The 14,062-nt window shown below is 41.7% G+C and overlaps 1 protein-coding gene across 1 annotated transcript; it reads left to right on the top strand.

Annotated features, from left to right (window-relative positions):
* The first annotated feature begins 273 nt into the window (after positions 1–273).
* On the top strand, positions 274–3,711 carry LOC149148628 (BAHD acyltransferase DCR-like). The gene is made up of 2 exons (XM_089440715.1): positions 274–787; positions 2,109–3,711. The coding sequence occupies exons 1-2, from the start codon at positions 332–334 to the stop codon at positions 2,973–2,975; spliced, it is 1,323 nt and encodes a 440-aa protein (XP_089296841.1). The 5' UTR covers positions 274–331; the 3' UTR covers positions 2,976–3,711.
* Positions 3,712–14,062: the final 10,351 nt, after the last annotated feature.

A 14,062-nucleotide genomic window follows, 5' to 3' on the forward strand; every position in this document is an offset into this window, starting at 1 on the left:
ATGTACGGATTTTTTGGAATTACGTCCCGGAACAGAGCCATACTTTCAATCTTCTACTACAATTAGACTAACTCGAGCCACGTTCTCGCACACGTTCACGCATTTACTAAAATTCTCATCTGCTATATATAATAGAAACCTATTAGATTAAAAATTTTCACATATGACATGTGAATCAAATCGATGTATTTAGCATGTCGGCAATAAATATATAATAATTTATTAATCATCTGCTCATCCCTTTCCTGTTGGCTGCCTATTTAATGGCTTCATCTCTCGTCCACCATACAAAACTCGCCATATCGTTCCCAGGCTTTTTAATCTTTTCGCCATGTCTTCAGAAGCCCAAATCCCCTGCAGCAACCGAGTGGTCCGCCTCGGCCGAAAATCGACGGTAATCCCATTTAGTCCCTCGCAGCCCCAGCAATGCAAGCTCTGCCCTTCCGATTTGCAGATGCTCTGCTGCGATTACATTCAGAAAGGTCTCTTATACCACATGCCCTTCGCCAACCAGCACTTCGTTTCGGTGGTGGAGCTTCTGAAGAAAAGCCTCTCAGAAGCGCTCGTACACTTCTACCCGTTGGCGGGAAGGTTGCGCACCTCTTCCGATGGCGTTGTGTATATCGACTGTAACGATGGTGGAGTGGATTTTATCGAGGCGTCGGCACCAGATGTCGACATTCAAGAAATCACAGAGGCAGAGGTCGGCCCTGTCGTTCGGCAATTGTTTGCGCTCGATGGCGCGAGCAATCTTAACGGTCATTTTCTCCCTTTGCTGGTGGTCCAGGTGAGTTCAGGCAGTTCTGATTCCTGAGCCTTTCAGGTTGGAATTTAATAGTATTTTCAGAAGAAGAAATTATAAGATAGTTTATGGGATAGATTGTTTCTTCATTCCGCTCTTGTATTCTGTCATTTTTCTTGTGACATTTCACAATAAATACTCCAATAAAGTCTCACAAATCCCTAGCTGGTTGAATAAATTATCCCAAAAACTAGGTGTCAGAATATCTGAGTAACTTTCCCTACTGTTTTTGAAGGCCTCACATTCTAAAATGAAAGGATTGTCTGTTTCCATTTTTCAGGAACAAAAAAAATACATACTCATTCCTTTCATATTTCTTTTGGCCTTTTCTAGTTTCTGAGTTGATGAAAATTAGTAAGGATTTTGGCTTTCCAAAAAATATTGGTTTTTATGTAAGCTTTTTATTGATTATTATAAGTAAGATTAAACTATTCAATATAGTACTTTTTCTTTTTTTCTATTTTTTAGCAAAATACATTTATAGAAATTATCCGCAACAAAAACTTATATCTCTTTACCATTTGTGAGATACATATTCAAGTAAATAAACATTTAACTAAACTATTTATTAAACTATTTATTATTTTGTAGCAACCGAGTTTTTTTCCTTTTCCCTTTCTTAAACTTGGTGCTTATTTTTTTCATATAGGTCTCCCTCTTTTTCATATGGGCCCTGGATGACTTTCTTTTTCATATAAGTCAGGGATAGGCTTCTTTGGACTGCCTTCCCAAAGGGATAGGCTTCTTTGGACTGCCTTCCCAAATTCGATAGATATAGATGAGGTCAAATAACATGAGATCCCAGAATATTTAAATATCACATAATTTTATCTTACCTATATCTTTCTATCGAATCCATAATATTTCTGAAATGGAGTTGTCTATAATACGATTTTTTGGAGATTCTGGTGACGGAATCCGGCGGAAGAAATTGAGGTTAAATTTTGATTTGTTGCCGTTAAAATGGTTTTTTAACTGCATATTTGGATTCAGCACCCTGAAAAACCCCTAAGACGCCTTGATTGTGCACAAACTAACTATCAAACTTGCGATTCCAATAAATTGCTGCAAACTTGCGATTCCAATAAATTGCTGCCTGATTTTGACCGGAAAAACCCACCAAAAAAATTTCCAAAAAATCTCATTATAGATAACTGCTTCTGGAATTCGCAATCGGTATAAAACCACTCTTTCTATTAGTTAATGGAAATTTCTAAATTTATTTTAAACAAGAAACGGACTCAATTTTTTCTTTTCCCTTCGTTTCTGTGTCTCATCCTTGCTTTCTTATTTGGATTCTGATTAGGTAACGAAGCTGAGAGACGGAATCTTCATAGGCTTCTCAATCAACCACGCGGTTGTGGACGGTACTTCACTTTGGCATTTCATAAATTCATGGGCGGATCTATGTAGAGGAACGGCCACAATCTCTCACCTGCCTCTTCACAGCCGGTGTTTCGACCTAAAAGGGTCCCGCGTAGTTCTCAGCCTGCCCAAAACCCAAACAATCGAGAAGTTCTGCCCGCCTGCTCTGAGCGAAAAAATATTTCATTTCAGCAAAGAGACGATCTGTAAGCTAAAGAACAGAGCCAACCGGAAGAATCCAGAAGGCCCAATTATAATCTCGTCCTTCCAGGCACTTTCCGCCCACATATGGCAAGCCATCACACGGGCTCGCGGCCTGCCTCCCGACGAGCCGACGACCTTCAAGCTCGCAATAAACTGCCGACACAGAATGAATCCACCGCTGCCTTACTCTTACTTTGGCAACGCCATCCAAATTGTTAGAACCACGGTCACGGCCGGGGAGCTACTGGCCTGCGATATCGGTGCTGCAGCGGGCTTGCTGCATCGCATCATATCGCCACACCGCGATGGCAACATCAGGGCAGAGCTGCAAAAATATAAGCAGCGCCCTACTGTGGTGAAGCTGGATCCAACTATTCGGGATAACAGTGTGATGATGGGAAGTTCTCCAAGATTTCCAATGTACGACAATGATTTCGGATGGGGAAGGCCGGTGGGTGTAAGGAGCGGTTGGGCAAACAAGTTTGACGGCAAAATGTCTGCATATCCCGAGAGGGAAGGAGGAGGCGGCGTGAATGTAGAGATTTGTCTTATGCCTGCTTTCATGGCTGCCCTGGAAACCAACCCACAGTTACTTTTCCCCTGAACAATCCCTCAGCTCTTCAATACGTGTCTGATTGCATGTACTGTACGGATGGTCTGTGATCTCATTTCTTCTGACAAGGTTGCATGGCCAGCATCAATTTGAGCAGAAAATCCTTGATATTTAGCTAAAATAGTAACAAGTGAAGATGCAGTTGACATTAAATATTTGATTTAGATCAGGAAGTTCTCAGATGCAGCGGCCTGTCCACTCTTCTGAACGAAATGGGCAGGGCGTATTCAGTGTTACCAGAGCAACAGGGCAGTCTGCACATTTATTCCGTTTCTTTCAAACTTATTTAATACATTCTCAAATCTTATGCAGAGCAGAAGATTCTCCTTTTCCCCATAGAAATTTGCTCGAAACCCTGAAGGCGCGGTTATGCCTGAATTTTGAAAATTTCTGGAACCTTGAAGCCCCAGTCAAGGGCAGTCTGCATAAGATTCTCGTTTTGTTTACAGAAATTTGCTCGGAACCCTGAAGGCGCGGCCAAGGCTGAATTTCGACAATTTCTGGAACCAAGAAGCCCCAGTTACAGGGCAGTCTGCATAGGATTCTCTTTTTGCGTACAGAAATTTGTTCGGAACCCTCAAGGCACGGCTATGCCTGTATTTTGAAAATTTCTGGAACCATGAAGCCCCATTTACGGGCAGTTAGAAGCATGACACTTTATAGTTGGAATCATGGTTCCGGGAAGATATTTTCCCCTTTTAAAATGATGTTTTTGTCTCCCTATTAATCTGTGTCCGCTTACTTCATTGCATCCATATGATTTAAAAATGTGAAACATACTAGGAGTTAGAATCAAAATATTTTATACTTGCAACTTGCCTCATGGTTCCGGGCAGAGGCTTTTTCATTTTTTTCTATCTTGCAACTTGCAATCTGTGTCCGCTTACTTCATTACCTCCATATGATTAAAAAATGTGGAACAAATTAATTTTCGAACTAATAGTTAAAAATGGGGCATTGAGTATGGGTTTAAGATTACATGAAGCTAAAAAGCATCCGTGATCTTTTTATTGCTTAAAATTGATACGGCGTTAAATATAAAATTACTCACAAGTCAATTTATTTTTTCACAAATTAATTAACGTAATGCGAATGTTTAATAGCATAAATTTTCCTAAAATCATTATCATTATAACTCTGTTAAATGTATTTTAAATATTATATATTGTTATCGTTAGAAGGTAAGAAAATCATAAAATTTTAAATATAAATACAAAAGCACAAATATACAATATTTTTCAAATCTCATATTTTATAAATTGAATGGAATATTTTATTTACAATTTCGGATTTTTTTAGTTTACATTATATCTTTATTTTTATTTTTATACTTATACTTATATTTCGATCTTTTAAAACGTATAAGACTAGACTTTTCCAAAGTTTTGATTATAAAGGGTTATTAATGGTCTGAGGTTGTGTATTTTTTAAGATTTTAAATGTTAAAAATTTCAACAGATTTAGGACATTTATATTTAGTGTTTAATTTAAAATAAATTTTTAGTAAAAACAAGAACACAGATAGGATCTGGAATTGCAGCCTTTTATTTATATTATTAGTTCAAAATAATATATGCTCATACAATAAGATTGGAACCCCTACAAATGGCATGCATGGGTGCTCAACAATGACAAATCTAAGACATTGAAGCCCACTTGTGAATCCTAGATGGATGCACCACACAAATGTCGTTGCGGGGTTTTCGTCTTGGGGTCAACCTAGAATTGGCCACACTAAGTTCTCAAACAAAACACAATAAGATAGACAAACTCCAGATGATCCCATTGCCAGGCTCTCATCCCCTTTTATAGGCTTAATGGACTCTCTAGAAACTTTATTTATTGTTCTCCCTCAAAAAATGAAGGAAAATACCATAGGTCGATACCATGGGAAAATATTGTAGTCAATACCATGGGTAGATTCCGCCCACTTTGACCATATCAAGAAAAACGAAGTAATACAAATCCTTCTGCCCATAGATTGCTTGCCCTCAAGCAATCCAATTTTATCCACAATAGAATCATTTGTACATTGATACCAGGATCCCATACAAACGAGTGTGCTATCTCATGCTTCCATGCTAAATGATCCTGAATGGATCTTTCGTTACCTGGATCCCAGACAATCCTCCAGTCAATCTTGCCCTCAATAGATCCACATGGATCCCAATGCCACCTAAGTCCTAGGACCTATGGGCTATAATACCACCTTAACCCTCCATCACCACTTGTGCCTAAGGGACCCTACTGTGATATGCATGTAACATCCTTCGGGGTAAATGTGCATATAAACAACATAACAGGAACATAAATATAATAAACATATCAGCGATCAAAATCCATATACATATGAGTACATTTGCACATGAAAATCAAGGGAATGAATTTTTCATTAATAAATGCAATGAACCAACTGGTGATGGGACTACCACGTACCACCCGACCATAGATTGGTTGAGCCAAGTCCCTCTTCAACCAATCACCCCTGTGTCATATTCCAAGCATGAATTGTGAGATATCATAGAACACATCAATCAAAACTCATCTAGGACTTCTAGAGGCCACCCACCTTAACCCATCAAACAGTGATTCCACCTCATGGTCGGACATAACCAAAAACCATCATCAAATTGGTCTCCATCCAAGCCTTTTAGGGCTTCTAGAGCATTTGTCCAACCAAGGCTTCCAAAACTAGTAACTCAACCCATAGCTTATACAGGGCTTCCAGAGTGTTTGTCCAACCAAGGCTTCCAAGACTAGTAACTCAACCTGCCAAGGGCTTCCAAAGCATTTGTCCAACCAGAGCTTCTAGGACTAGTAACTCAACCCAAGCTGTTATAGGGCTTCGAGAGCATTTGCTCAACCAGGGCTTCGAAGACTATTTAACTCAAGCTATGGAAAAATGAGAACCAACCAAAACAAAGCAATGAAAGTAAACCCACAATCACCATAGTTTTCCAGGAAATGGTAAGGCTAGGCAATCCACTGTCAATCCCGACCATCCTCCATGCCAATGACAGATCATAACCAAGAAACCACATGCATGTGTCATGCATGCCAAAACTAGTGAAGAAATCATACATGCAACTTGGTACCTGTAAGAAATCTGAAGTAGTTGCTGATGTCGATGCCTTCTTGCACTTTCCTGCTCTTCCTTTTCCTTCTTGCTCCAAGAATCCAAGTATGCCACACCCTCCAAGAGTGCTTCAAGAAAACTCTAAGTAACCAAGAGTATGAGAGAGAGAGAGAATAATGAGAGAGCTCCAAAACTGAACTTACTAAGTCTTGCCAACTGATCCTTAGAAGAATTTTTATGAATGAGGCCTCTTTTTTTTTCATTTTCCATTATTTTCCTTCATTTTCCTCCTCACATGCAACCTGTGACCTTTCGCCTCCTTTATCTCCTAATTTCCATTATTTTAATAAATAAATGTGCCAAAATGCCTTTTAATGTGTTAGATATTGCCTTTGTCAATTTGCTTAGCCATAAACAATCAAATGAACACCCCCTAGGATGTCTTGCCCAACATTCAACTTGGAATAAGTGTCCCAGTCATCTGTGGTTATTGTTTTTTAACATTTATTACATGGAATTTTCACCAGGGTTGTTACAATGCCCTTGGCTAAGAGTATCCTCCTAAGAATCCTCCCATCAATAGAGTACCAACTCATAATCTCTCACCAATCCATGCCATGGGAAAGATGAATAACTGCACATGGAACAAATCTACTATGTTGATGTTTCTTGATGCGCCACTCATGCTACTCCACCAAGTCACTCAACATGATCGATTTGGAGTACTCTACCCTACTCTCCCCAATGTATAAAGGTGGGTTGGTAGTGCTGCAAAGCTTATCTATGTACAATTGTAGAGGGCTGCTCTATAACTCCCAATTGTATTCTTCTTGCAGCCTTGTGAGGAACTTGAGACTTTCCTCTACACTAAATAGTTTGGTTGTTGACTCGACACATACCCTTATGAGCTTCTCAATTTTTCTATTCTCCTATAAGGTAATGTCTTTGGATGTCATAACTCTCTGCTTTAACATCATAAGATCTGTCTAGAAATGTGTGATCTTTCCCTGAAAGTCCTCTACTAGCGATTTTGGTGCCCTGCTGAATACCTTTGTACCTGTCTGCACTGGATGCCCTACGACCACTACTTCAACTTGAGCCTTTGACTGACTCTCTAGGAATGGTTCACCCTACACATTATGTCCGTCATGCTCCTGTTCATGATCATGCTTCTCATGCCGGTTTACCATTATTGGCTCCTCATTTAAGTCTCATTGAATGTCTTCTTCCTGGCCTTCTCCACTCAGGGGACAATTTGTTGTCAAACATGGATGCACTAGTGGACTCTTACTTACACTTCATTTCTCGTACTCTTCATGGATGGACCCAATTCTACAAGAGTCTACCACATCATTAGGAAGAATTACCTCCTTCCTTTCCTCATGTATTTTGTCAAGCTGACTAATTATCATTGGCTTGTCCTGCAAGTCTCTCTGAATAACATTGTGTTGCTGCTCACCATCTGTACTTGACTGCTCGGATCCTTCAGATGAATCCTCATGGTCCGAAGGAATCTCTTTTTGTTCTGTCCTTGTTGCCTCCTTCCTTTCACCTAGACATGAATGGTTAAGTGCCCAAGGTCCCTTACAGATAAAGCATAGTCCTCTCCTTCTTAGTTCATTCTTGCTACAGGTTTTATTTTCTTTGTTCTTGCTTCCTCCTTCAATCCTCTTCAGCTCCTTCCTAGTCAACACTCTTCTGAGAAACTTTATGTTTTGCATGACCAACTTTTCAACTAGATCACAGGCGGTTGGTGATACAATTAGTTCCTTTCTCCAAATGATCAACAATTTGGATCTTAGTATCTTGTAGATGTCGACATCTCCTTCTAAAAACAATGACATAATCTTCTGCATGCTTGTTTTGACACATTCTGGATGAGATGATGTAATGCTAGTGTAAAAGTTTTGGAACACCTAAAAGATTAAGTCCTCACATTTCAGATTTAGCATGAATGTACCAAATCTAAACTCTTCCATGAGTTTTAAAATTCTATGCTGCTTCTAAAAGGCAGGAAGCATGATGTTATTCAACCCCTAAAGGGTTTCTATTTATCCAATATCTCTCTCATGATATCATTATTGTAAGGAAGTAGCGGCGATGTTAAAGGTATGATCCTACTGAGACAAGAAGCAATTGTGAGCCTGACCTCTTCACAAAGATGCTCTCAGAGTTTGGGTTGTATTAATGCAAGCATGGATGGCTTGAGAGCCTAACTAAATTTCTTCCATTCTAGTTGTCCTACCTTGGATAGACATGTGTTTAATTCATCCAATTTAAGAAGGACATCTCCTGACTTCATACACTGCAACTCGAATCCAAGTGCAAAGAGCAGTTCCCCACTTCTTCCCATTGTAAGTCTCTAAGTTGATTGTGCTAAAAGATAGCATGAACTTCTTTTGAGAAGAGTCACTATTCCATTTCCCTAAAAATCTTACTGCAAACTATTATTGTCATCTCTCAATGTATTCTAAGGTCTTCTTAAAATCCATCTCATCATTCTCCCATAAAAATTTAAACTTCACTTTTTTTTTTTTAATTCCATAAATCAATCCCACTATTTATACGTTCAATCCTTATATCTCTCATCTCTCTCTCTTTTTAACAAAAATGCACTTAGTGTATCTCAGTCGTCTTGTGACCAATTACAAAGAATTTAAATCATCCTTTTATCTCCCCATACAAAATAAGTACCTGAACTCCTAATCAATATTCCCTAATTATGTGTTTGCCCTAATTGCACCACATAAGCCCATCATTCCCATAGAGGAGGGTTATTGGTTGTAGCCATTTTGTGATGTCATCATAAGAGAAGAGCTTCTCATCATTAAGGGCGCCATATAATGGGCACAAATCAGAGTGGGACTTCGGCAATAAACATTTTTAATGCATGCTTACTTGGCCCTCAAGGCTCCGATGCTTCATGGTCGTAAATCAAAGATTTTCTGTCCTTCGCAACTCAAGGGAATATGCACAAACTATGTGCCCTTGGTCAAGTGGCTCGGCCCTTGTGAACAGCGCTGGCCCGATCACTATGCTAAACAACGCTGGCCTGATCATTATGCCCACAACCGACGATTGGTAGCTTGACCCTGCCTGTCACGCCCCTACACCTGCGGTAGTCTTCCAACCGCTTATAGCGAGGTGCGGCACCACCAAACACTTTCTTTTCACCAATACTTATGTTCGTGGACTACGCCTACTTTCACTTTAACATTACTTAGCTTGTGTTTCGCAACCAAGTAAACAGACATTTATCCTTTATAACAATGAAGCCCATACTCATTCATTATCCATAGCAATTATAACAAGAACAACAACAATTGCAACAGTATAAAGGGGAGGGGCAACTCCCCGTAATGTGAGTCTGCCCGAATCAATATATTATATAATCATCATTTTTACAATGTACAGAATAAGTCCCGAGGAAACCCTAAATTTACACTTAGCGAAATTTTCACAACTTCGGCAAACTCGATTGCCCAGCTCGTCGGCACCTCCACACGGTCGTCGCACAACTCTCCAACCCGTCGTTCACCTAGTCACACGTCTTCGCCAGTTCGCTCTTCGTTTGGTCGCAAACGCCCAAACCATGTATCCCCACCCACATGCAGTCCCGCTTGTCGACTCTTGCCAAATGCCCAAATCGTGTGACCAAAACGTAGTACTGCCTGCCCAACTCAACGACCTCCGGTTCCAACCTCCGTCACACCTTCATGCGCACTTGCACGATGGGCGGGCGCTTACCTGAGTCGCCAAGACACCCACGCCAATCCGCCGCACAAACGCCTCCGCACAATCACCTCGAGCACGCCTTGCCCAACACATCCACCTCTCACCAAGAGCGCCTTTCACCAAGTGCGAACCCACTAGAGGAGCGCATGAGCTATGCGCTCATCCTCCTCAAAACTGCGCACTAAGGACTCTCTTCCAAGAGCGTAGATGAAGTTCGAAGTTGGATGATAGAAATGAGCTCCATCGCACTCATATATATGAACCTTAGTGTGTGGGTGGGCTGCCCAGTCGACCGCCCATACACCCCTACGCACACCCCTTCGCAATGTTTCAACGCCCACTTCCAAGTCGGCCTGCCCGCCATCGCAAGTCGGCTTTAAGCCAAGTGTTCCACGCTCCAATCGCCATATAAGTGCATCGCACTTCTATTATTGTCGCATAAACGTTGCAAGATTTCGTCGCATTTCCTACGCACGCCCGGTTCGTCGCACCCGCTCGTCGCACTATCGCACGCTCGTCGCGCACTCATGCACGGTCACCCGGCGCCCAATCACACCGCAGCTCCAAGGACCTTACATCCTCCTCCACCTGAAATCGTTGTCGTCCTCGAAAACATACCATCCCGGTAGCCATCCACCAAGATCATCCATGATGTCAACTCCTCCACATACTGCAAACATCACTACAACATATGTAGAACCACTGTCTCCACCATGTCTCGCCTCGGCAACCATCTGTCACCAAGATCACCATACCAAGGTATACACCTCATCGGTATGTCATCCATCATAGATCATCTCAACCCATGATCATCGATCACCCTGTCACAATCTCCACATGCTGCTCCACCATGGAAGGCTGGTCCCTCCATCCAAGCTACATGTCCACTGCAACATCCCGTGTTGACCTCATCATGTGTCATCATGTGAACTGCTGCCATGATACTCCAACACAATGCTAACACATCTCTGCACATTGTTAACCCTCATGTCTGAACTAGTCGGATGGCCAGTCCAACTGTCACGCTCAAACCATGAGAATGCACATCCTCATGCTACCATCAGTTGTTTCTCAAAACATCCCGTCACATCCTCAACTTGATCAAGAATCCATCTCCATATAAGTAAGCCATGCTCAGGTCCATGAAGTAGTCTCCATCTCATCTGCAACATGTTGTCCCAAGTAGTTGAGTCTCGGCTCAACCCATGCTTAAGTGTAGTCACCAAAGCATCCTCATCATTGTAACTCCATCACTCCAAAGTGTCTCATATCGATCCTCTACATCAAGTCACTCTTCCAAGCCTTGCCCATACATGTACTTTGAAAGTATGCATCCCATACTGCATCAAAGTCTCTGACCTCAGCTCCTCAATGAATCAGATCCTCCAAGTCCACCATATATGAAGTCCCTAAAAGTCACAACCTCATGTCATCATGAGCTCCATAATCAGCTCACAAATCCAACCAAGTCCATGGCCTTGTCGTACAAGAGTGCACAACCTTTCCATCAACTCATAAGTAATAAGTCTCCATGTCACACTAGCAAATCCATCCGCACAACACCCTTGCCTTGGCACTCTTCCTTGGATGTCCATGACACCTCTACAAATGCTCTTGCACAGTGTCCCTACATAAGACTGCCATGCCCCATGTCTCCAACCTGATGTCCATGACTATGTTGCCATGTAGTCCAACCAAGTAGACCTACCACAACAATCGGTCATCCTCATCCAAGCTGCAATCTTCGGTCTAGTGAACTCGGTCACCCAACCATATCATCATGTCAAGAGTCCCTCCATCATAGCTCCTCCACCAAAGGTTCCACCAAGACTATCTCTTGGTCTCGGCCATGAGAAGTCCACCCAAGCATCATCATCATACCTCAAGTGTGTGCCCTCCTCAATATGTCCATGAGTCATGCTGGGCACTTAGCCAATCTTCCATAAGGTCATAAACAACTCCAACAAGTCCTGCAACAATAAACAATCCTTGCTCTTCATCATCATCATCATGAGGCTCTTCCTCATTCATCCATGTCTGCAAACTGCACGATCCTGGTCCAACTTGATCAACCTCAAGTTCATCGTCCATCGTTGTCGTGTCTGCAACATCTTCAAACATCACGACTTCCTCTTCCTTGTTTGCACAATCTGCAACTTCATCTTGCTCCATTGTCCATCCAAGTTGAAGAAGTTCGTCTTCAACATTCTTTTCCAAGACTTCAAGCTTATCTCAAATCTGGGGGTTCTCTTCTTTCATCCTCTTTAACCTGTATAAGGTAAGCAAGAGCTTCCCTTCGCATTCTTACAAACTTGCCATTTCTTATTGTTCAGCTTGGTCCAAGCACTAAGCTTCACCTCTGCTAAACCTGCTTCCACTGTCTCGAGCAACCCTGCTCAAACCGAGTCTTGAAACTACCTTCAAATGCTTCAACACCTGAACCTTGTTCAAGTCTCAATATCACCTGTCAAGTTTCCAAGTGCATGCACACTTGCTTCACCCAGCTGCATACAAGACTTCTCCAAGTGTTGTGGGGAAAAATGCCTATGCAAGACGATCCTATCCACCTAAGGTGTGACAGTGCCTTAGCAACAAACATAGACAACTATTCTAGTATTCTTCCTTTATGAATTACGAATGAAGAGAGATGGATGGACTAACCGGTGTCTTCCGTTTGTCCCTCGATCCGGTTTCTCTTCTCTTTGAGAGTTCCCAGCTACTTGCCTTCTCGCTCGCCCAGCTTCAACAGGTTCCTGCAAGGTCACAACAAGAGAACACTACACAAAGACATAGATTCATATTCATAACTAGTTCAGGATTAGAAATAAACTAAACATACTAATGCAATCATACATCAAAGATACACCAGTATATAGGAGAAACCAAGATAGCTTTATTGATGAATAACAAGGTTCAGGAAGAGATACAACCCAGAGGGCTCCAATCCAGCATCTCCTTCCCAGCAAATGAAATTCCTATCTTCACCTTCCTTCAAAGCATTAAGCACCCAATGATTCCAGTCTCAAACCAACAACAATTCTATGCAATAACAAAATTCCAGCCTCTAGATCTCATGGAGGAGAGATCCATATATAGATGTTTGGAGAGATGATGAGTCAGCTTGAGATCTGACTAGTGTCCTCTCCCTCTGTCAGTCCTTGCTTCCACTTGGAGGTTCTTGCTTCCACTTGGAGATTGAGAACCTCTTACTCATCACTAGTCGAATTCACTGAGGCAAGTGTCATTGAGGAAGATTCTGGAAGCTTCCAGGGTCTTGACAACTTGTTGAACGAACTTGCAATTTGTCAATTCCCGCTCAGCGCACCCTGGTAGTGCTTCTACCTGCGTTGCAGTGCAGGTAGCCAGTGCAGACTTTGCATTTCAGCGCAGACAGCTAGTGGAGCCTCTGAATTGATCCTGAATTGACTTGTTTTTGAGCAGTTTCTGGTGGAGAACTTCTGTTAATTGCTGCGGTTTGTTAGCCTTGTTCCTCTAGGGGTAGGAACAACATGTTTAGGGACTTTGGATCCCTTAGATTATGGACATTTCATGCTTATAGCTGTAAGGCACAAAAATGTCTATAACAGTTGCCCCCTAAAGTATGAGGCCGTTTATCGGGTGAAATGCTTTACCAGGAGGATCTGAAGTTCATCCAATGCTGGGAGGAGACCTGTAATAAGATACAATACAATACATTATTTTTCATACTGCTTTCATGATCTAGCTGAGGCGGGCATTCCCATGCTCAGCTTTATAAATTCATTTTTTCTGTACATAGAACAGACAATCGTTTGACGGTAGACTGATAATTTTGATGAAATTATCATCCTTTGGGTAGGATGATTATCTGGTGCAATGATATACATGTCAATGTCTTTATCTTTCCTGAATATATATCGCAGCCCGGATGGATGAAACTAGATCCGGGGTCTTCCAACTCGTTCGATCTTCACTCTAAGTACAAGTCGATCCATGTGAGAAATGTTCTGAAGTCGAACATGGAAAGACATCGCTTGATTACCGGTCAATGAGGTAAACTGTTAACAAGCGCGAGAGGAATCACCGATAATGATAATGACACTCAAGGTACTGCAGTACAATTCACGTGGTGTGAATAAAGGACTTGGCGTCGAACACCACGCAAAATCTTTCGGTCGAAGGTCATTGATGTATACCTGTCGCCGGAAGTGAGAAACTTGCCATTGAGGCATGCAAGCTTCAAAGTACTGAAGGGGTTGTTCCTAGATCAACTTCTTGGATAATGAGT

The sequence above is a fragment of the Pinus tabuliformis genome, chromosome 9 (genome assembly GCF_031772625.1).
Source record: "Pinus tabuliformis cultivar Carrire ecotype Pingquan chromosome 9, CPIR1, whole genome shotgun sequence".
In the NCBI taxonomy this organism is placed as follows: Eukaryota; Viridiplantae; Streptophyta; class Pinopsida; order Pinales; family Pinaceae; genus Pinus; species Pinus tabuliformis.